This window comes from Polistes dominula, unplaced genomic scaffold, assembly GCF_049000335.1.
Source record: "Polistes dominula isolate Pdom_NZ unplaced genomic scaffold, Pdom_raw_medaka contig_73, whole genome shotgun sequence".
Classification (NCBI taxonomy): domain Eukaryota; kingdom Metazoa; phylum Arthropoda; class Insecta; order Hymenoptera; family Vespidae; genus Polistes; species Polistes dominula.
Window position 1 is genome coordinate 69,635 of NW_028300951.1, and position 24,274 is coordinate 93,908.

The 24,274-nt window shown below is 38.7% G+C and overlaps 1 protein-coding gene across 7 annotated transcripts; it reads right to left on the minus strand.

The window, feature by feature from the left end:
* Window positions 1-123: 123 nt before the first annotated feature.
* On the minus strand, window positions 124-24,149 carry Mtmr6 (Myotubularin related protein 6). 7 transcript variants are annotated; one of them, XM_089171961.1, is made up of 18 exons: window positions 23,818-24,149; window positions 23,611-23,724; window positions 23,365-23,527; window positions 23,137-23,288; window positions 22,927-23,052; window positions 22,701-22,835; window positions 22,463-22,595; window positions 22,135-22,361; window positions 21,733-21,983; window positions 21,498-21,638; window positions 21,281-21,407; window positions 20,922-21,188; window positions 18,340-20,809; window positions 6,684-6,805; window positions 6,451-6,580; window positions 6,112-6,241; window positions 5,324-5,599; window positions 124-535 (listed from the first exon to the last, which is right to left on the minus strand). In XM_089171961.1, the coding sequence occupies exons 1-13, from the start codon at window positions 23,839-23,841 to the stop codon at window positions 20,666-20,668; spliced, it is 2,004 nt and encodes a 667-aa protein (XP_089028087.1). In that variant the 5' UTR covers window positions 23,842-24,149; the 3' UTR covers window positions 124-535; window positions 5,324-5,599; window positions 6,112-6,241; window positions 6,451-6,580; window positions 6,684-6,805; window positions 18,340-20,665. The 7 variants fall into 7 exon arrangements, with proteins under 7 accessions (XP_089028087.1, XP_089028086.1, XP_089028082.1 ...); XM_089171960.1 differs by having other exon boundaries at window positions 6,451-6,805; XM_089171956.1 differs by lacking the exons at window positions 5,324-5,599; window positions 6,112-6,241; window positions 6,451-6,580; window positions 6,684-6,805 and having other exon boundaries at window positions 16,538-19,147; window positions 19,414-20,809.
* Window positions 24,150-24,274: the final 125 nt, after the last annotated feature.

Sequence of the window (24,274 nt, forward strand, 5' to 3'; positions counted from 1 at the left end):
CGACTTGGTGCACCAACCAGGGTCGGGGTCGTCGTCGTCGTCTTCGATTAAATAGGAAATATTGTAGTTGTTGCAATACAAAATCCCCTTTCTAAACGTTCATCACGCAACACACAAACGTCAAATCGCAACACATTTATTAGTAGGCGCAAAATTTGGTCACATCTAGTAGAGAAGAGCACGTCCGAGTAAACATGGAGGATAAAACACGTACGTGCCTTGCTGTGGGCACGACAATGGGTGGTGGTGGTGGTCGACGAATAAGCCGCGAATTCTCAAGTTACGTAATCAAGTTTCTATTGTAATCGCGTAAACGTGTCATTTCTATGGCAGGTGTTATGCTTGAATGGCGAAGATCGATGAATAGACATTATTTCACGGAACGTTCCCATTCCTATACAGTATTTTTCATAATGTCTCGTTAAATCGTATCGCGTTCGTTGCGTTCTAAGTCTTTCCAATCGATTATTATCGAAGTTTCATTGTAAATCGATTTTGTAGTTTGACAACTATTTCTTTCCTACGTTCGGCAATCCTGCAAACAAATACGTCAATATAATATTAAATCGTGAAAAGGGTTCCTTCCATTTATCTTTCAATTAATTTTTATTCGCTAAACTTATAAAAGGGAGGAAAGAACAAAATCGAAGATTGATCGCGAATATCGAGTATATCAAGATTATTCGAACAACAAACGAAATTGGTCGTAAATCGTAAGAAGGATGGATGGATCTTTTATCTCTTAAGGTGATTCCGTTCGCGTTCTCTGGCTTGTAAGAGCGGCGTTCGGCTGGCACAGTTACAAGATAAGGGATGCTCCTCTCGCCACTTGTTCTTAATCTCCGCTTCGACAGTAACAAACAAACCTTTGCACCTATTTTCGTCGTTCGTTAATCGGCATCCGTTATCGAACGATCGCAAGCTTTATTAACTCGGTTGGTCCGTGTGGTTATGTCCAGCATGGTCGGACCATGACTCTATGACTCTCTCTCTCTCTCTCTCTCTCTCTCTCTCTCTAGTCTCCATAGACTCGTCCGGATAGTAATTTGCAAGGAAGAGTGACACTATCTCGCTTATCACTCCCAAGTGCTTGCGGTACTCCCCTCCTACCTTATGCATTAATATGGCATATATCTACGTTGAGCCTTTCCCAATTTACCATCATGCCACTTGCAATTACTTCAATATTCCGATTGCTTTGATTTACTACTTTTATTTTCTTTCTATTTTCTCCATAAGACTTGACGAGGACTCATTCAAAGACTCATTTTAGAGACACGCATAGAAATACGTACACGTACGTGCCTTAGGTATACCTATATATAAACGTTGTATCATGAAAAAAGGACGAGTTATCCAACTAGTTATAGTATCCAAAGTACGTAGGAGAGCAGTATAAAGCAGAGAGCACGCTAGAAAGATCTCCTATAAACTGCACCCTCTTGAAGAAGCGTATACATTTTTCTTCGTCCTACTCCCTTCCACGTCTGAGACATCCGCTAAATCTCCAAGAGTGTATACAAACGGCAATTCGTCTTGAAGACTTTCTAGAAAAGTTGCATCAACGCTCTTGAGTTTCAACTCAACAGACAAAGATGCAAATTGAATCGTAGGAACGTGGCGGCGATGCACGATTGAGAATAAAAAAAGAAATCGGCTAGCTCGACTAAGAAGATGAAATGAACGAACATTGGCTAAAGTTTCGATGACGAGTATGGAATTGGTTGGAAACGACGACGCGTTGCGATTAATTCAATCAGAGTTGGGAATGCCATAATTAATCATGCCAACCGAACTTTTCGACGATTAAAGTATTCTTTCGAGAAACAGATAGATCTAAATTGTAACAGTGTTATTTGACGAAAAATTTCGAGCAAGCAACTGATTTACGGAACAATGCGTCGTAAAATGATAACAAAAAATAAAAAACGTATTTTGTAACTGTGACGTACTCACACCGATCGTTGCTCGTTCGGACGTAACTTACACAATGTGCGCGACCCAATTAGCGTTGCCGTTGGCGTTACCATACCCTACCATACGCTACCATACGCTACCATACGCTTGGTAATGGCTCGTATTACTTATACCAAGTCGGAACCGCGATTCGGGTTTGATTCGGGTTTGATTCGGGATTCACGTTTCACGTGACCAAGCGTATAGACTGTAATTACATGTTCCTTTCTAAATACTTATACATAGTAATATATAATGCGCGATAATTGTGTATGCAACGAATGTACGTAAGACTTTTATGGAAAAACGAATTTTACGAGTTGTTTGTATATATTTATTCTCTCTAATGGTAAGTTAATTTGGCAAAATAAGATTCGGACAAAGGTTTGAAGAAAACAATTGAGAGTAGGAAGGAACGACGAAGCTAATAAGCGCAGCCAGATAAAGCAAGTTCCTTTATCGCAAGACAAGTTTAGTTGTTCCAAAAAGAGACGAAACAATCGAGCAAGAGAGTAGACGACGACGACGACGACATTTATCAAACGACGAGGCACGTACTTTCTTTGCACGCCAGCCACGTTTCGTCTTTTCACAATCCTTCCTTCTCCTTTGTTTCCTTTGCAAGTAACGTTCCAACAAGATTCTTCATCAACGCGTTCGAGTCAAACTTCGTCAAGCTTGCTATAAAAAAAGGGACCTTTTTCCAATCTTCCTAACTTTCATATAACGTGAACAAATACACGTGTTTGCATCCTTATCGAGGTACCACTCCGTATGTTTTTCCAAGTAATGTTCGAGAAAGCCAAATTACCTGGCTTTTTATTCCAAAGTATATAGGGGCGAAAAGCGGACAATATATAGAAGAGCCGATAAACACGTCGACTCCACGAGTATGGTACGTGATAATAGGATGCGAGAGGCATCGTATTGTGGCGAACACAATGAACTTCTCGTTTCAACGTTTCCCAGGCAAATGCCTCTGGCAGTTCGTCCTCGAATGAGAAGCGAATGCCTTCGAGCATAAGTGTATCGTACACGGTACAATGAAATCTTACAAATTAAAAGCGTCTCCGACTCTCCAAATGTCTTTTCTTGCCCTTACGTTTGCCCTTACGTTTGCCCTCACCTATCCTATATAATCTAGTATCTCTCTCTCTCTCTCTCTCTCTCTCTAAATCGAAATTTCTTTCATTCTAATCGGCTTAATATTTCGTTCACTTTGATTAAAGTCACTACTATTTGCCTTCTATTTCTTCTATTTCTATATTAGAACGAAGAAGACGTCGACGTTGGCTTAGACGAACATTTTGCGTGTGTGAAAGAAAAGAAAAGAAAAAAAAAGAAAAAAAAAAAGAAAATTAATGGAAAAGGAAAGAATCGCAATTTGGGTAAAAGCAGGATTTACACTTTTTCATTTTTTTGTCTGTGTCCCTTTTTGGAGCAATATATTTAATGGAATATGTATAATTATCAAAAGAAGTTCAAAGTGTAATATAGTGTAATTAAGCAGGGGGCACATCATTTGCATATATTATACATTATATCCGTTGCACGTTCGCCATCGCCAGCAGTATATCGCCAAATGTGGCGCCAAATCAATTTTCGCCCTAGCTGATGATAATCGTTAAACGATGTTATGTCATTTTATTAATCTATATCGGGCCTCCCGACGACATTCCTCTGTAGGACTACTAATAGAGTCGATACGCGTTTGATACGCGTTTGATACGCGTTTGATACGCGTTTGATACGCGTTTGATACGCGATAATGTAGTAATGCGGCAATGCAACGATGAGAGTTTGTTTCTACAATTATTGACTTTTCATTGGAAAAACAAGAGCGCTCGTCCACGACTGTATAGAAGACAGTAGTAGAGTATAACAGTGTTTCCAGTTACAAGACAGAGAATAACTGATTTGTAGCCTTGTCGAAGGTTCGAGCTTATAAATCTCAAGCAGCTCGACAGCCTTCTCCTTTCAGCCATCGGTCCGTGTCCTCTCCCTTGTTTCCTCCTTTCGCGTTATCTTCTATCCAAGCGCGCATAACAATAACGCACGACCTGCTTATGATTTATGCTCGCGCATTTGACGTCGCTCCTACATACATATAACTGACGTTGGCGTATCCGTCTAATCTGTGTGTGTGTTGTGTTGTGTGCGTCGTTGCAAGTAGACAAAATGGCAATGTAGGCAATTTCAACAGAACGGACACGCGTGAAAACAGCAGAAATCGCTCGATCTTTATTTTAATAGAGAATAACGAGGACAGTAGTTTGGGCTTGGCATTAATGAACGTTCAATTATCACCTTATTGATAACCAAATATCGTCCCGACTTTCCAATTAATGTGAAAGGAGAAACCTTTAAGTAGTCACCTTTGAAGCTTTTACGCGTTTGACTGTTTCGGCGGATTAGGGGGATCGACCGAATTAGTTCCGGTAGGCCTCGCGAGGTTAACGATCTCCCATTGGTACTCCATTTCCATGGAAAATCCGTAGGCGGCTTAACCTATCGTTTTACTCTTTGTTACCCGTTAAACTCGATCTATTTTTTACATATCGTTCCCGTGTACCATTACCCTGTAAACATTGGCACGGCTTAATGAAACCTACTAAATTGTAAAAGGTAATTGCTGTAGGAACTCGACATTTAAATAATTACAAAAGAACGAAACTAAAAATACTTGTCATCAATAAATTTCTGTTATAGCATTATATAACTAGGAAGTAGTAATCGAAGGATCGGAATCTTGTTAAGTGGCAGCGGTCAGTCCTCATCGATTTGGAAAAGTATAAAGATAAAATACGAATTGGTGGTCGATCGTGTGTGTGTGTGAGAGAGAGAGAGAGAGAGAGCATCCTTCCTTCCTTCCTTCCTCCCTGTCTCTCGTGGTATTCCAAATTGTTAACTATCGGCCAGGCGGCTCTATTGATTCGGTGGCCTCGAGGTGGCATAACGCGGTTCGACCAATTCACCGATGTCGGTAAGCATGGAATGCCTGCCTGCCTACCTGCCTGCCTGCGTACCTTTTCGCATAACTTACCACGGTGGTCGGTGGTCGGTGGTCGGTGGTCGGTGGTCGGTGGTGTGCTCCAATTTTCTTTCTATTCCAACTTTCAAACATAATTCTATTTGTTTAGGATCGTACGGTAGAGCGAGCGACTTTTTCATCTTATACTTTCTTAACGTATGATCATTAGACGTACTCTTGTGCGCTACTTCATTGCTCAAAAAGAGGCCACACGGACCTTCCAAACAACTTCTCTCTCCGCTTAGACTTTTGCGACTTTCGAGTATACTGCACGCTAAAACAACCTTACAAGAGACAAGAATGTGGAAACAAAGAGAACGTAATTTTCTCTCTTACGTCATAGTTGTGTGTCGCAAAAACGCTCCTATATTTTTCTCTCTCGTCGTTACTACAGACGAACGTACAGATGCATCACACAAATGCATTGCTTATTGCACTTGGTTATTACACCTTGGCTACTGCGATTAGAGAAAAGTCGAGCCTATTTATTTCCAACGCGTTATCTTCTTCGATCCTTTGACAGTCGAGAAGCCACTAGAGAAGCCACGCTATTTGCATTTTTCAATTTCCAAAATTGACCCATTGCAAGTTTCGACTTTTTCTCCGGGAAACCTGAGAAAAGAAATAGGGAAAAAAGGAAAATTGAGAAATATCCTTAATGTAATATTGAGACAATATTGACAATAGGGCTTCTCGTTCGAAAGGATTTCTTTTCGTTTCCATCACTACCGTGGTAACTATCAATAAGATGGATAAACAGAAAGAAAGATGCGAAGGAGGAGGTGGGTATCTCGGAGAAATCCAAGTTTCAATAAGCCGGGAAGACCTTATTAGGTACTTCCATCGTGCTCGTAAAGCCATTCAATTTACCGAGAGAGATTTTCACCGGGCGCATTGCGGCTACGAAGAACTAGGATGACGTGGAAATAGAAAATCGAAGAAAAAGAAAGGATGAATAGGGAGGCGGTAGACGCGTAAAGGAATGACCGGATGAACCACGAAAGACGGAAATGAGAAAAGGAAGATACGAATTGATGCGTTACAGAAATACTTATCGGCTCACGCTTGTGCTAAAAGACGAGCAAATGTTAAGTTCAAACATATTTTCATCGAAACTACGTTACCTTTCATTAAAAGTTTCAACTGTTTGTCAATGTTCTTCGTTTCGTTGGTGTACCGAGTCGAAGTCTCCGAAAGCAAAGGATCGAATCGGCCAGCTGGATCGTCCGTTCTTTCTTTTTCGGTCAAAGCGCACTGGTGTGTGTGTGTGTGTGTGTGTGTGTGTGTGTGTGTGTGTGTGTGTGTGTGTGTGTGTGTGTGTGTGTGTGTGTGTGTGTGTGTGTGTAGTCCGATCGAATTGATTTCAAATTGATTTCATCAAAATATGGAGATAACGACAGATAGATATCGGCATTATCTTTTGACTATATATGCAACTATTTTTCACCAGCTTATTTCTTTACCTTTAGAACGTCCACATCGGACAATACGTTAATCGAGGAAGCTTCGAAATTGTATTTTTCCAATACGTCGAGCAACAAACTTGAATTTATTTGCGACCAAAAGGTGGACTCGTCGATGACGACATAAATTCTATACGATATAATAATGAATTAAGAATATTTAGCTTACATTTGCAAAAGCTTACTTTGGCAAATAATTGTAAGAACGATGCTAATAGTAGGTTGTATAGTACCGTGGTTCATAGATAACGTTCAGAGCGGCTTTCAGTCCAATCAAATTGTATATGGGAAGATATTCTTCGGGGGACAAACGGTAGTAAATACGAAATCGTTGCCCGTAACACATTGCCTCTATCTGTATAAAAGAAGAAATGAACATTTGGAAATAAGCGCGAAATTGGGCCGCCGATCGATGGACGCTTATGCACTTCCTGTCAGACTTTTATGACTCTCTACCCCTTTCACACTTTTTTTTTTTTCCTATTAATTCAACGATAAATCCATTTTCCAAAGAGATGTGCTTGTATGTACGTCTGCAAAGAGGCTATATACGTCCGGAAAATCTTCCCTCTCGAGCAAAATTTGAGCATTGTTTGTCCTCATACTGGGATTGTCAACGAGAATCGCTTCCATCTCTAACGGCGAACGTTGCAACGCCATTACAGAGATATACTATAAATACTTTAGAATTTATCTATTTTTCACATTTTACTGCACGCACGCACGCACACACAACTTCAAAGGATAACGAAAAAAAAAAAAAGCGAATCGCGCAATTTCACGCTGCCTCCCTAGGCAAGAAACATATTCGATATACGCGACGCAGAAAATCGATTCAAAACGGAAAAGTCTCCTTTATCTACTACAATTTAATACGAGTTCTTGTAAATTCTGCTCGGAATTTACGGATCCACTCTCAGAGATATCTCACGTGTGCGCATTTCTAAATGTATGCGCATTGTATGCAAATAGAACGCATATGAATCGTGTGTCTCGCATACATAAAGAGCTTTGCCTCTCGACGCGTACCATTGCGCGCACTTATGTAGATATATGCGTAAAACAAGCGTTAAACAAGCGTTAAACAAGCGTTAAACAAGCCTAACGTTCGTTCCTCAGAGATGAAAGTATATCTTCTTATGTAAGTATATCTTTTTGCCAATGCGTTCAGATACGTCAGTGTTACGTCATTTCCAGCGTCAATTCCAGCGTCAGAGTTGCGTCAGGGTTGCGTTAGCCCCTCCCCGATGGTCTACCACCTTGTCGTGGTGGGGAGGCTTAAATGTTCTCGTGATCTAATGTGAAGGGTAACCCCTTCACACTAGTGAAGAACATAGACAAAGAGTAGACCAAGTCTCCCCCCGTGGGAGAGAGATCGTAGAATTCTCCCACAGTATCCCCTGCTTGTCGTAGGAAGCAACTAAAAGGGGTCTAGGTAGCGGTCATCATTTTTCCTGTGGCCCTGACAGGATAATGCTTTGACTCAAGGTTCCGCCCTTGCCTTCGCGATGGCATGGTAGGTAAACACTTCTTCCTTTTCCGAGTGTACCAGTAGGTCCGGGAGGAAAACCCAAACCACAGCGGCTGTGGGTGGTGGTTTGACTGGCCCCCCGTCGTCGACAGTCAGCGTCAGTCATGAGCTTGTGGTGGTAGACAACCTGGGCCCGGCTCTGGGAAATACGTCGGGAAGGTTCCTGCAGTGGCAGCCATACGCCAGGAAGGATGGAAGAGGAATGGAAGAGGAATGGAAGAGGATGGTCTGGAGGAGTGGCAGAGGGCTGCTCGCTCCATGGAAAAGTTGGGGGCTCTATCGAAAGGTTTTTTAGTTGGTAAGCAATCCAATCCTGGGCTAATTCAACACTCCCTCAGGTACCGAGACTGGGAGGCCTATGAAGATTTGCTACCTCGAATGGAATAAAAAAGTGATTGATCGTAGGCCCGTATTTGTTGTTAAATCGAGAAAGAGATATGGGATCGCGCGTATCTTGGCACAAGCAGCTTATTGGGGTCGACGAAGCGTATTTATTCAATCGTCTTTTTCCTTTCGTGCATCGATTTAATAGCAATCGGAAGGAAGCGTTCTTTCTTTCAATTTGTTGAGACAATTTTGAAGGACCGAATGCTTACCCTTGTCCTTACCCTTCCTTATCCTTCGAAGACGCTATTCGAGCTTTCTATTTAGAATGATATCGATCATACCGTTATGGCAAACATTTATCTTCATATGTTTGATTCTATATACATAACAGCTTATAGAGCATAAACAATACGACGATATCGATCGAGAGCAAGAGAGGAATTGGGGGATATTGGGGAATATTGGGGGATATTGGGGGATATTGGAAGGAACGTTGCCAATGGTATTACGTATCGTTATACATATATACGAAGCTATAACACAACAGCAGAGTGTAAATTAATTCGGTAAACGAAATTTTATAATGTATATTTATGGAACGGAACCAATAAATATTTGTGGTGAAAAAGGATCTGCTTGAGAAATGTTTCTTAGCTTAGACTTTTTGATCGAATCGGAAGGAAACAATGACTGCTACCAATCTCGAGATCGTGAAGTGAGAGTTCGCCAACAAGTTTGAAGGTTAAGTGGAATCCGGGGACGGATCTAACGCTACCACCTATGCTCGACTAACTCGACTAGCTCGCTTTCAATGGGGCCCCCCTTTCAACTTGGCCACGAAGCAACGAGAAACAATGTTGATAATATTAAATAAATAATATGAAAAGATTATCGAGTTACGTAGGAGTAAGTCTATTATTCGCTGTTTGCGTAACTTTACACGAAATTTCGTCCAAGGAATTAATTACATCTGTCTCGAAAACTCCTTTAATTAGATTCCTTTAAATAACGTCCGATCTATTTACCGTAAGGAAGCTTTCAAACTGGATCAAAATAGAACAAAGTTGTTGTCCAGTTTTGCTTGCACAGAATGTCGGTTGAAATTGTCGGTTAAAATTGTCGGTTAAAATTGTCGGTTAAAATTGTCGGTTAAAATGAATGATTCATCGTATGGATGAAAAATCTATAAGAAAAAGAAGAAGAAGAAGAAGAAGAAGAAGAAGAAGTACTACTGAACGAGCAAGAGTTTACTACTTAAAAAGGTAGTTTGAGAATGGGGTAGGGCTCGTTTAATACGACAGCTTTTGAAAGCTTCAACTGTAATCCAGATACGTGCCGGCTATTCACTCGTCTTGGTCAAAAAGAGCGAAAGAAAGATAAAGTAGAGCGATATAAAGGAGGATCCAGGGAAAATAAGTAGGAACGATAGCTCTTGACAGTAGGAAAAATTGTCGTCTAGCCAAGAAAGAGTCTTCTTCCCTTCTCTTTCAACTTGACGCTAAACTAAACTAAAACTAAAGTGTGACGGAAAAGGAAAAAAGGTAAAAAGGAAAAGTAAGAAAACGTAATCTAATCGGGGGGTCTTGAAATTGCAAGTAACGCAGCGTTTAGATTTCTATTACGCTTCGTCTCGATACTCCAACACACACACGGCTTCGTGTAAAATCGATAGTTGAGTTTATTTTAGGCGAGACTAAAAATATTCTCCCTACATATGACGCAGGCTAAATACTCTGTTCTCTACGAAATAGGAAGATTCGAATGACTATGTTGTATGTCTTGTTCCTTTTCGATTCGTAGGACGTCTAGGAAGGGAGGACTTTACGATCGGCAATATTCTTGGCACGTTCCGATAGCTCCCGCCCCCGGAGCAGGAAGCTCCGGAAAAAAGAGATCGGAGAGAATTTGGATGATCTTTACGGAATGAATACTTCTAACTTCTATCCGTCAAAACAAAATATGACGTCGTCATTTTTTGCTGCGTGCCTAATTTGAAATACAACGATATGGACGTTATCGATATCGAATACTCATTTTCATCGTAAAAAAGAGATTGCCGATGTTCATCGAGGGAATATTAAAGCGTAAAGAGGGGAAGGATGAAGTGAGCGAACGGTTGGACGAGTGCGCTTCGAGAGTATAAATTATTTCGACGTGAAAGGTTAAAGGGTCAAGAAGGGAGATGAGACTCTCTATCGACGAAACGATTGGAAACGCGATTGGAAACGCGATCGAAAAGGATAAAGCTCTTAGCAAAGAAAGTAGAAAAGTTAGCTCGCGAAAAATATCCGGAAGGGTTACGTCAGAAAGCTAAGTATAGTCAATTGTTGAATGTGTCAAAGGAATAAATAATAATAGGGAATATGCCTGCCGCCTGCCGCCTGCCGCCTGCCGCCTGCCGCCTGCCGCCTGCCGTCTCTTCCTTTGAATGTTCGCTCGCTCGTTCGTTCGTTCGTTTTAAATGAAAAAGAAATAGTAAAACGCTCTTATGTCGACATAAGACTTTGGACAAAGACACACGGTGGAAACAAAGCGCAACGCTAGGGGCGATGCAGTTGCGCGAGTCGAATCGACTTTTTCAAGTGTGTAGTAGTCGTCGACGCCAGAGAAGGGAAAGGCGCGTTTATGCTCGCGATCGACGACAATGCAATTGCAATAATTAGAACGAAAATAGGATTTCCAAATTGGAAGCGTTTCTAACTTTGCTAGGGTTTGAATAACGGAAATCCTTGCTCTCGGATGATCTTCATCGCGATCAATTAGAACCGACTTGTATCACGATGAATACTCTCGAGAGGATACCACCACCACCACCACCACCTCGGAGAAGTTCGAGTAGAGAGATTAACCCTTGGCAGGTGCCGGAATTGGATCTACGAGGAACATTGCAGACGACAGCATCCCATTTAGTCCATTTGCAACCGACCGGACCGGCCGACCGGTCATCTAATGGATTCTAATCGTTTTTCCATATATAACAACCATACACGAATATACGAAGAATATTTGAAAGTATTATATTTTTATACTATCATAATAAGGCGAGAAAATAAGGGAAAGATCATTATAAAGCTGCGTTATGGAATTGCTTTACGAAATTCTCGAGAGTCGACGAAAAAAGAAGGGAGAAAAAGGGAAGAAAGAGAGAAAGATTTTTCTTAATTTTTCAAAGAACTCGTACACGTGCAAAGCTTATCCCTTTGCTCTACTTCCCTTTCGTAGAAATCTTTTTGACGAGGCAGAATTTCCTCGTCAAAAACTATCATATTCTAGAGATGTTTTATTTGTTGTTTTTTGTTTTTTTTTTCGTTTTTTTTTTTGTTTGACGACGACCTTATCCAAACGCTCTGGTGCGAATCTATTTACATAAGAGTGTGATACTTTACTTACTACAAAGGCTATACTTTAGCGGGTTAAGAATCTCATTAAGCATTTTTTCCTTATAAGGAAGGAAATGAAAGACGACACGCGTGGGGGTTGCATCCGAACTCTAATCCAACCGGTTTCCACCCCTACTTGCACACTCCTACGTACTCCTCCTCCTCCTCCTCCCACAAGGAGTCTCGCCAAATTACGTAATTTACGAGAGAGAGCCTCTAATTTGCGAAGACTTCAAAGAATACTTCAAACTTTTCTAGTTAATGCTACGGAAAACTTGTCGTTCGAGTGGAATATATCGCCGCCGCGTCGAAATATCAAATATAAATGGAAATGAAATAAAATGTAGGAAACACGCGTGGTGCTAGATCGAAAGTACTAATTGCCTTGACTCAAAATATAGAAACATTAAATAAACTTTCCTTCCAAGAAATAATGTAGCAATAATGCAGCATAGAAAGGCATTTGCTGCTTATCCGAACACTGAAAATCCAAACATTGAAAATGACTTTTAATGCGGATACAAAGTTACTTGGAAACTTTGAAAATCTCGGGAAGCCTACGTTGTTAACCGACTACTCCTTTTATTACAAATTCCGAATTTCCCTTTACTTTGGTTTGTAATCTTTAGAGAGTAAGAGTGTAGGCGTAGGTGCGACCGATAAGCCGGATAAGAGGATCGAAGCGAAACAAATGCGGAAGGAACTTTCCAATAAAAACTTTCCATTCCTTATATCAACGATACGGTCTTTATGCCCTACCTCGATGGAAATTCGTTGAACCCGCCAGAAACGAGGACACTCCATTCAATAAGTCTAGAGAGTAGTACCCCCTAGTGTTTCTTTGCGGACTGCGTGCGGAAAAAACAACAGTTTGTTTCTTTATTGCGATAAGAAAATATCTCTGTAAATGAAATTTCGCTGGTGCAAAAGTGGAAGTGGGTGTACGATCCATACGATCCATAGGAGCCACCACCAATTTGCATGGAGGATTTAATTGAAAAATGTGACAGCCGGCCGAGATTAAGCCGCGCCAAGGGGTGAAGGACAACGCCGCTGGCCGCTGGCCGCAATTAGTGCGAACGAACGATTTATGTGACGTCGACCCGATGGGAAAAGAATGTGTGCGCCACTCCAAATCCGCCCTCCTTTCTAACCTAACGTAATGAAACTTTCCTACAAACATTATTCGATCGAGTTAGCAAAACATTTGGGTAAGTAGGAACGCGAGAACGATTAAACTTTATACCTTGACCTCCGCTCCGCTCTGCTCCGCTTACACCTTCTACTCGATGAGCAATTGATTTTTCATTAATATATTCCTTACGCTTCTACGCAAAAGTTATTTTAAGAGAAAAGTGAAAAAATGTCTCGTCACAACATCCTAACGTGGGTCCTAACGTGGGTCCTAACGTATTTGCTAATTCTCCAATGGAAGAAATAAAAGAGAATAAAGTCGGGGCTTTACAAATTCGTAGCGTGTTTTAATACCTTCCGTAAGCCATCCAATAGAGAGCACTATAGACTACTTTCACTAAATTAAGGGATTTTCGAATAATCTTTCTCGTTTGCTCTATCGACTAATTCGTAAGCATAACACCGATTCTTCGAAAGTTCTTCTTCCTGACGAAAGAAGAACGACACAACGGGGAGAGCTTAAGCTGGATAAAACTTTGAACGAACACGACCCAATTTTAGGAATGACGCGTGCCGAACTTGCTTCCAAGATCGACAAATTTGGATAAAAAACGATTAGAAAGAGAATTCGAAAGAGAATTGGAAAGAGAATTGGAAAGGACTAAAAGGACTAACCGACCGACCGACCGTCCAACCGTCAAAGCTCTCTCCAACAAGATATTCTTCCGGCGTCCCTTTTGTGTCGCTTTCCAAGAAGTATCCAATGAGCGCCGGTACGAGCGTCGGTACGAGCGCCGGTACGAGCGCCGGTAAAAAGAGCAAAAGATGATTTCTTTTGAAAGAGAAGAAACGAGAAGAAAAGCGAAGGACCGGGTCGGGGGTGCTCGAGAGAAAGAAACACTCGACTTTAAAAGGGAGTAAATACCCGGGGCTACAACTACGGATATTCTACGGATATTCTACGGATATTCTACGAATATTCTACGAATATTCTACGAACATTCTACGTAACGAGCTTTTTCTATTAATTAATCTTCCTCTTGTTATTCCTTTGGAATATACACAACTGGCAAACGATCGTAATCGTTCGTGCTAAACGATATTCTTTTTCTTCCGAAATATTTAATAAAACGCAGGAGGACTGGGTATTAAAGTTTTTCTTTTTGTTTTTTGCAATAAAGTTTCATTCGAAATTCGAAGAGCAATATCATTCGACTCGTTTCTCTAATCCAGTTTCTTCACACGTACGCTAGTAGTCGGTTATCGTCGGTTATCGTCTACTATCGTCTACTATCGTCTACTCTATCGCCTACCCATCCGACAAATGCTTTAACCTTTAATCAAAGTCCTCGCAAAGGTAGCGTAAAAAACGATTTCATTAACAAACTATCAAGGAATCGTTTAAAACTCTTCTATAATAAGCTTTCAAAACAAAAAAAAAAAACTCATTAATAGATGAATATAGATGAAAGATTGTAAAAATAGTGAAATAAAAAGGGATGACAAAGGTTTTCGTTATCCTTGGAGGAAAATGAATGAAAAGCGTAGCAGCAGCAGGAAGCGTAGCAGGAAACGTTGCATGGAAGACTCGAGGGCGGGTCGAAAGGGCGCCGACTTCAAATAGAGCGGAAAGCTTCTCCAACGTTTCACGAGCAATTTCATTTCCAGTGGAAAATTTATGCAAATCACTCGCGTCAAAGAATAGATGGCCAGGTAGCAGCGAACGGACGATTCTGCTACGCAATCGACTGCCAATTAGAATACTGCGTATGTGTGTGCGGGGGTTGCACAGGCAAAAAATACAAAAACAAAAGAAACTATATAATAACTAGATAAAAAAGAAAAAAAAAAGGATAAATCGTAAGTTTATAAAATATGATACTTCCCTCCTTCGAGACGAACTCGATTTCCGTCCTCTCCCGGCTCTTTATGAGAACCTTAATCTTTCCCTAGACGAAAACACGTATAAACGGCATTTTTCCTCTAGAAGATCCCTCTAGAAGATCCCTCTAGAAGATAACCCAACTTGCCCCCTCCTCTCTTTAGAAGAAATCACTAAATAATTAAACTCAATTTCAACACAATGTAACGCAAAATGAAATATTACAAATTAAACATATCGTATTACACTCGTCGTTAAAAGCTGAACCGAATCAAGAAGAGGTTGTTCGCTGGTTGTTCCCTTCGCGCGTTATTCTTATATACTTATCACCACCACCATTCTTTCTCGATAAATGAAAGATTGGATCTTCCCTATATTTATGGATTGGGAATGTCGAGAGACTTGGCGCATTTATACATACACAAAGTGACGACGACATCAAGTATAATCATCATCTTAGAAATAAAACAAGCTCTGCTAATGCAGAATAGAGAAGAATCATCACCCCCTCCCTTACTTACTAATTTTTACATATTTATACTACCTACAATAAAATACGCCCTTTTGGAGAGAGAGAGAGAGGGAAAGGAAATAGATGAACTTATTGGTGGGGTGGGCCTTCAATAAAAATTGGAACAGTGGCAGTCTTTTGTCTGTGTGACATCGCGTGGTCTTGTAATAAATGCTATCGCCAAATAAACAATACTTTTAAAGATCACAAGCGAATTTCAAACAGGAAATCAATGTAAAAGGAAAGGAAATGAATAGTTCTTTTCTTTTTTTTTTTCTATCTTCGTTAGCCTGGTAATCACGCGTTACGACGTCTTCAAATAAATAAAGAAAAACACATATTGCGTTAAGTCTATCAGCAAAGTTTAAGGGTGGAAAAGAAGAAGAGTAAGAAGGGCATTGTGCCTTTGTGCGTTAGAGAAAAAACAAGTGAAAACAAGTGAAAACAAGTGAAAACAAAGTAAAAAAAGCAATCGTATCTGCCTTATATTCAGAGGAGCCTTGAAAAATATATGCGCGTGATGAGAAACTCTCATTGCTCGCGCACGAAAACAAAAAAAGAAAATAAAGTAAGCCAAGTGGAATATCTTCCCTCGGAGTTTTTTTTCCAGGATTACTCGATGCCTTTCTTCTCTTTTCTATGAAAATGAGAAGCAACATTTTCGAAATAGAAGCCGCACAGAGAGACGATGCCGACATTAAAAAGGGACAAAATGAAATGTTTTCTTTCTTAATTATACTCTAGAAATACGATTAATGGAAAAAGGAAAGAAAATCTAAAGGACCTTCCAAGTTGAAATACACATGGAAGAGACGCGTGGGAAAAATTGGACTAAAGGACAAATCACGAAGATCGATATCCATTACTTGACGCAAAGCAAAGCAAAGCAAAGCAAAGCAAAGCAAAGCAAAGCAAAGCAAAGCGAAGCAAAGCAAAGCGAAGCAAAGCAAAGCAAAGCACAGCGAAGCGTAGCGAACGTCTTGCTGGTGGACGATACAAAAAACAATTAGTAATTGACGGTTAGCGCGATATTGCAAATATTGGTTTGTTTTGGTTTGCATCCCTGTGGCCGAACGATCGACTTGTCGTCAATTACAACTCGAGAATATCGATTGGTTCTCCCCTAGGACCCGTTCACGGAGCGTAACAGAAAGAACAAGGACAAAATAATAAATCGAAAAAGCGAGAGGACTCTGTTTTTCGAGCGAACCTTATTAAAGCTTATCGAAGCTTATCAAAGAAACAAATGGTGTATTTATCGTGTTCGCTACTGTTACTTTATTCAAGTAATAAGTCTTATATTTTGGAATAAGTTCACTTACGTATTTTACTTATGATTGGAGCTTGACCCTTGGGGTACTTTCACCAGAGCACGAGGAAGCTTTGAGAGAATTGTGACAAGAATCGTTCCTTCCTTCCTTCCTTCCTTCCTTCCCTCCTTCCTTCCTTCCTTCCTTCCTTTCTCCGCTCGTAAATGAAAATATTGTAAATAGAAAAAAAATAGTCTCACCGTCCGAGGACTCGCGGCCGACTGAGGTCCGCCTCGAACGTCACCGAGGGTGTAGCTCCCACCAGAGCTCGCGGCATTGGGGAACATCCACGCCATCTGATTCGTCCAACGAGTACGCGTGTACTAACGAGTAAGAGAGAGACAGCAATAAACGAGGGGGAATCGTTCGCGGGTAGGACGAAGACGCCCTGCGACAAAAGGGAGACAACGACACGACGGCGACGCGACGGCGACGCGACGGCGACGCAACGGCGACGACGACGAAGACGACGACGAAGACGACGACGACGACGACTACGGAAAGTTGCGTCCAGTTTGCTCGGATTTCGACGAGATACTTGGCGGTTCATCTAATCGATCCGAACGAAAACAGTCCAAGTATTTCATTAAATCCAATTTCATCGATGTCGCGCGCCATTCTGCCGGGCAATAGCCCTTTTTGCCTTTCTACAAATCGATCTCTCGATAAGCAAAGCACAACTGACCCCTTACATGACAATTATAATATATATTATAAAATATATTTGTAAAGAGAATAAATGGCCACTTGGATAAGTAATAGTCTAGATAGACGGATGCAGGAATCCGTGTAGAAGATATTTCATCCCTCTTTGGAATAACTCGACACGGATATTCCCTGTCGGCCAAATTCTACTCGACTTCATCTACCGAGGGAGAGAGAAGGAGAGAGAGAGAGAAAGAGCTCTTGCTTGGGGAAAATCTCGACTATATGTATTCTCTACGATTGAAATAATGCCAATAGATTATTTTTTGCAATTGACAATTTAAACAACATTGGATAGATCGAATTAAGGAAAATCCAGATGCAATTTCACTTGTATTACTCTTGTAAATAATTGGCTCCGAATAGGGAAGGCTAATCTTGTAAGGAAATTTATTGCGAATATGCATGGGGCACTTATGAATATGAATATGAGTAAATCATTATGCCATGGCGTGCAGTGCCGCCGAAGAGGCACGAAGGAAGTAGGAAAGTTTATACGGGGAGTGTCGAGGAAAGGGAAAGGTATACAAGACGACGACTCGTAAAGCCCCGGACGTCTGAAGATTTCCTTCGCTGGAAGTTGCTAGTATCTCTACCTAGAGAACATAGAAACATTCTGTATATCGTACGCCATAACTTTCGAGCTAAGTCTCCTGCCGTGCACGCTACTACTACTACTACTACTACTACTACTTGTACCGTGATTTACCGTCTTGGCCTTTAGGGGAATGCTCGGAAATTAGAGTCCTTGCGATCACATCCAATACACGATGATATTGACGATTGCCAAAATGCAATCCTTATTAGTTAAGAGTTAAGAAAGAAAATGGTTGAGAAAAAAAAAAAAAAAAAAAAAAAAAAAAAACATTGATATGGCAAACGCTTTAGACCTCGTTAAGTTGAAAAGTTCGACGTACGAAAAAGAGGGTAAAGGCTTGTTCGAGGGATGTTATAGTATTTAACAGGGTGACTAGCTTGCTTCAAAAATAGATCGTGCGGCGTATACTCGGGAGGACGGACAGTGTCACTGTCCTCGTCATTTATTCAATGTACTCGAAGGTCTTAAACGACCGCGACCACGTTGAATTTCTAACAAAGTTGCTGCTTACCTTTTCATCCGATACAAAATCCCACGGCGAGTAGGCGACAAATAATGTTTTTTCCAAGGAAAAATCTTGATACGAGCAAAAAACTCATTCGCGCGTGCAATTTAAAAGAAAAACAATGGCACGTAATGAAACTGGTTCATCGACGAAAAAAAAAATAGGACTTGTTTGCTTCTAGCTTTGCTTCTAAGCTTTGCTCCTAGCTTTGCTTCTAGCTTCGCTTCCAAAAGGACTCATCAACCGTTATTATGTCCCTTGCTAACGATTCCTCCCTAACTTTGCTAATCTCGTTATTTCGTTTGAATTCGCACCGAGTTGGGCTCGTCGATTATTTAACTCGATTGGCTAAAGTTTTGCCAAACTTTCCATCTCTCTTATATTAATACAATGCAAAAGGAAAAAAGGTTAAACTGTCAAGTGAAATTTCATTCCCGCGAGAAAAAGGAAAAGACGAAAGACGAAAGGGGAAGGGTGGTAGGGCTTGGTAGGGTGACCGTCGGTAGGGTGACCGTCGGTAGGGTGACCGTCGGCAGGGTGACCGTCGACAGGGTGGCCACAGCACGTCCGGAAATAGAGCCAGTTCGTAATTTCCGGTACGTTCTCCAAGGGGACTAGCGGAAAGAAAAAAAAAAAAAACAAATCTCGGCTTAATCATTTTCTCCAATTTCTTCTTGTCGGGATAATCGCTGTTGAAAAATGTCGATCGCACCTTTAAATGTTCTTAAAGAAAAGCTAAGAATAATTTTGTCCTTTCTTTTTCCTCGAGGGTTCTAACCACCTTTGTCATTTCGTTCGAACGCTAATCTATTGACTGGAAAAAAAAAAAAGAAAAAACAATGCTGAAAAAGTCGAAAAGTAATTAGAAGCGTTCCGTCCTTCCTTCATTGGAAACTTGTTCGTCTAGGTGAAACTTTCAAAAGCTTCGAGTTCCGTAAAATTGTCGATCGTTAACGAAACAATTTAATTAAAGTAACGAAATAAAATAAGAGCTATTTCGATTCGTCCGATGGGACACACACACACGCGTTGTCTTTATTTTTGGTCTTTGATAAAAAGGCGAGAAAGGAGATAAATTACGAGCTATTTCATCTGATATGAAGCGCGCGTCGGCAACTAAGAAAGTAAATAATATTTTTCAGTCTTGCGCTGTATCGCAAGCGATCCGATCCCTCTCTAGCGCCCACTCACCCTCCTCCTCCCTTTCGGTCTAACTACATTTTCAAACAATGTATTCTCTTTAAAGCTCCAAAACCATTGCTGAACGCCTTTTTGCGAGCACTCACGCACTCCACTTTTTCGCATTTTCATCGCGCGAATCATAGAAGCATTTGCCAACCTTTTCCATTTGCGTCAGGGTTGCGTCAGAAAAGAAAGAGGAAAATATTCTTCTTTGTATTTATTCTTAAATACATAAATACATATATTCGACCAAGTGTTATTTTACATCTTCTTTTTCCCCTTTCTAAACGCTCGCTCGCTCGCTCGCTCGCTCGAAACCCCCCAACCCTAACTCCCTCTCTCTTTCATTTATGTACAATTATGGAAATATCATTTTAGGTCTCTGCGTTTCATGTCAAAATATTCCAAATATTCCAAATGCAGATGTAGATAATAATATATTCATTAAATCATATTCAGCAAAATTATTGATAATCATGAAATATTTCCTTTATTATGAATTTGTATGGGATATGAAAATAATAATAGTCAATAAAATAAAAAATACCTCGCGCATACAAAAACAAGTGCGAAGAAATTATTTGTGTTGAAAATCATCGTTTATCACAGATAAAATAGTGTGTTATCTTTATACATTTTTTTCTACATCTCATCGTATTAAGAATTTCACGAATAATTGTCTTTTATTATTATTACCATTTTGTTTACACAATATTTCATTCACATATAATACCACATTCTATTTCGCATAACAATACTTATTGTTTATTTCATATATTATTTAATGAAATGTGAAAAATCTTTTTAAATGCCGTGTAGTCTAAATAGACGAAAAAATAGCACGATATTATTCGATATATTCTTAATAAAAAAAAAAAAAAAAAAAAAAAAGTAATATTGATTTTGACTGAGAGATAGATAGATCATCATTTTAATGATATCAATAGAAATTGGAACGAATAAATCAATTAGATAAAATATTTGTATAATTAATGATACGTACGATTTGAAGGGCAGCTTTATACTTTGATACTTCTTAGTATCTCCGCGCAAAATAAAGTGGTGGTGTTTCCTTCGAAACTCCTTTGTATTTTTCTTCATTTGAATAATGTCGATCGATCTAAATAATATTCTATCGTATATAGTAGGATCAAGGGGTGATTGAAGAACTAGCAGAATGTTGGGAACATGTTGTACAAATAGGTACAGCACGTTGCGATAAATGTCCAGGTAAAACACCGTGCGTGTCCACACATCGCATACATAGTACTTCCCCGCAAGACCAACAATGATGCTGAAAATAATAATAATAACGAATTTTCACTCAAATTCTTCACTCAAATTCTTCACTCAAATTCTTCATTTCTCCTTGATTATTTGCCAAGGTAATTATTTTTGATTCGTACCTTGCTATTAAACGCATCAAAATTAGTTGAACAAGTACATTCCTCCATATTACGAGACGATTTCCATTCTATAGCAACGGTTTTCAACTCGTTCTCTATTTGGCTGACTTTTTCTTTAGTTTTCATTTTTTCATCGTGATTCACATTTTCCTCTATAGTTTCGGATAACGATTCTTTAACATATTTATTATCAATCTTATTTTTACTTTGAATATCTTTTTTTCGTGAGTCATTTAAAATTAATAATTCACTCAAAGAATTGAATCTCTGAAATGATTAGCCCATCAACGTTTATATTGTTCATATTTTCATAATTGATTGTACTATTCATAAGTTATGTGTGTATGTAGTATATATACCTTGATAAGAAATTTAACGTGATCTTCTAAAGAACTAGTGTGATCATGAATTGTCAATAACATATCCTCGTACGTTTCTCTAGGGTGAATACCATTCTCAAATCTAAAATATAATCCTCTCCAAATGCTGCAAAAAAAACATGTTTATTTATTATTTGGAAAAATAATCCTAAAACCTTTATTACATAAAATATAATAATTATAAAACGTTTATTACATAATACTTTGCGGTGCTAATTTTGGCTGGAGAACATCATTAGAATCATCGTTCCAAGCTATACATTCATAAAATGGATTGATATACTCGTTGGTATTGTTAGCAATATATCCCCATAAAGAATACGTTCTTTCGGCTAATCTAAACATACAAAAACAGACAAAAACAGACAATTTAATAAACGTTACATTCACAATCACGGTATATTAATAATATTATATACGGTATATTATACCTAAAGGTCTGCCTCTCCTTTTCCGAGTTTCCAATAAATGTTCCATACTGACAGCTATGTACATGGTCGTGAAGCGTTAAAAGAAATAATTCATTGAATTGAAATTTATGTGGATATTGTTGTAATAATTGATAGGTTGCATCTATAAATTGAGTAAATATTGGTGCCAATTCTTTGCCATCACTACTAACATAGCCACAACGGTCATTGAACTTGTGACCAAACGACAACCAATCTTTTTCTATTAGTGCCTATTAGAAAGAGAAACAAAATTTGTTGTTTTCTTTTTTTTTTTTTTTAATCACTATCTAGTTGGAAATATTACAAAATATATTACAAAAGAAATGAGTAATATATATATATATATAGATATGCATAGATATATATAGATATGCAGCACACCTGAAATCCTTGGATAGTTCTATAATATGGATCTAAGAGTAAACCAGCCAGGGAACATACTTGTGCAGTACGATCCCAACCATCGCTACAATGTACTACTACGCTTACGCCGTTATGAACTGCTCGTGCAATAAACCAAGCAGTTTCCAATATAGAACGAATATGCTTTAACCATCCGCTGCTTTCTAGACCATTTAAAAAAGCACTCATCGATGTTGTCCTTTGTACTAATGGGAACAAGAGTTCAATATGAGAGATTAATTATTCTCTAGTAGTATTCTTATTCCTATCATTTTGGAATGTAGCATAAAGCGGTACTTTTCCTTACATTCTATAAGTTTGTTCAAGCTTGTTCTCATGACGTGTATATTTTCAATTCCAAAAAAATGGAACTTTATATTGTCATAGAAATTTTCATTTTCATATCCTTTACCCGCTGCTCGATTCGCAAAAGCATTAATCTGCATGAAAAATAAGTGAGAAATAAGTGAGAAATAAGCGAAAAACAAGTACAAACTAAACTACTTGTATATTACTACTTGTATAGAAATGAAAATTTGACTTACGCGTGGCCTTGTGTCTACGACATACATATATTTAGAATTAGGATTTGTACAAAGTATATAATACATTATTGATTCGTCTTCTGGACATCGTGCGCTAAATCCTGAAAGCGGTTGACTGCAACGACAGATAACAGCCTATAAATGTACACAAATCTATAAATGTATTGTATAATATTAAATGTGAAAATAATGAAACCTAGTTTGTAACAAGAAATAAATAACAAACCTTATTCGAGTGCAAATATGTTAACACCGGAAGTCTTCCCCTACTTCGAAATTTTGCACTACCCAACAAAATATTGTCCGCGCAAGTACTTGGAACATATATATATTTTGGGTATGTATCACAAAGCTAAACAAAAAAACCAAAAATATATATATATATAAAACTTGTAATAGCTTACAAATAGTAATATTATAGACAATAATGATATACCTCGTAATTAGTATTCAAATAGGAAAGAGACCATTCTTCGTTTGGTACTCCTTGTCTTTGATATTCACTTTGTACATTAAAAAAATTCCACCCAACGTGTTGAAGTAATTTACTCGATTGATAACTGAAGCAATAAAGATCTTCTAAATTTGCTATAAAAACGTTATTCAATAATTATTCATTAATATATCGTGTATGAAAAAGTGCAATGATAAAATATAATCTTACCTGGACAAGAGAGCTTTAACAACGTAAGATAAATGTCATGGCAGTCGCGTTCCTTAGGTATAACAAAAGTAACAATATAAAAATGTTTACACTTAATATGTAGTGGTGATCCTGCAGTAGTTAGAGGTTGTTTCTCTATGTTTGATATATGAGTATACAAGACCTAAAATAACATTTCATTATATATCACACATATATATATATATCACACTTATTAGTTATTAATCAATTATATTAAATATGTACCCATATTTTTTTCTTGCCATTTCGTTCGACAAATATAAGATCCGTTAAAGTTAAATACAATGTACCTACAGAATGATTATTACTATACTTCTCCAATAAACGGACATTTTCTACCTGCCAATTGAAATGCTTTTAAATATATTACTACTAAATTATATATATATAAATATAGTATAAGTGTACAAGTTTAATATTCGAATAATTTACCTTTGAAATTTTTATTTGGTCCATTGCATATTACTCTATATATAAGTATGGTATGAGACGATTTAATATCCACACTTGTTTTAAACACTTGCCTAGATAATCATATTTTGTAGAACTCAATAATTACATTATAACTATTTCAAAAGTTTTATTTTATCGAATTAAAATCATTGTCTTTCTTTTAAAAAACAAAAATATACAACAGAGATAAAACACAGATAGCTTCACTATCGTTCTTAAAACAGAATAACCACTCGACAGGGACAAAAAAAAACCTAGCAATACGAATAACTGTACTAGGTTCTTTTTTTACCAAAGCCTATTCCTGCCATGCCTATCCACTTATCCTGCTGCTGCTGCTGCTGCTGTGACTAAATTGACACATATTTGACCAATCGGTAAAATAAAGTAACAGTTATTATTGCTAGATGGCAGCACATATTTTACAGTCGGTAAT

Excerpts from the sequence above, each read along its gene's own strand:
- Mtmr6 (XM_089171956.1), bottom strand. The coding sequence starts at position 23,841 with ATGGACCAAATAAAAATTTCAAAG. Across the intron at positions 22,836-22,926 it reads CATATTTGCACTCGAATAAG|GCTGTTATCTGTCGTTGCAG; the intron begins GTTTGTTATTTA and ends GTACATTTATAG. Across the intron at positions 22,596-22,700 it reads TCGTAGACACAAGGCCACGC|ATTAATGCTTTTGCGAATCG; the intron begins GTAAGTCAAATT and ends TTTTTCATGCAG.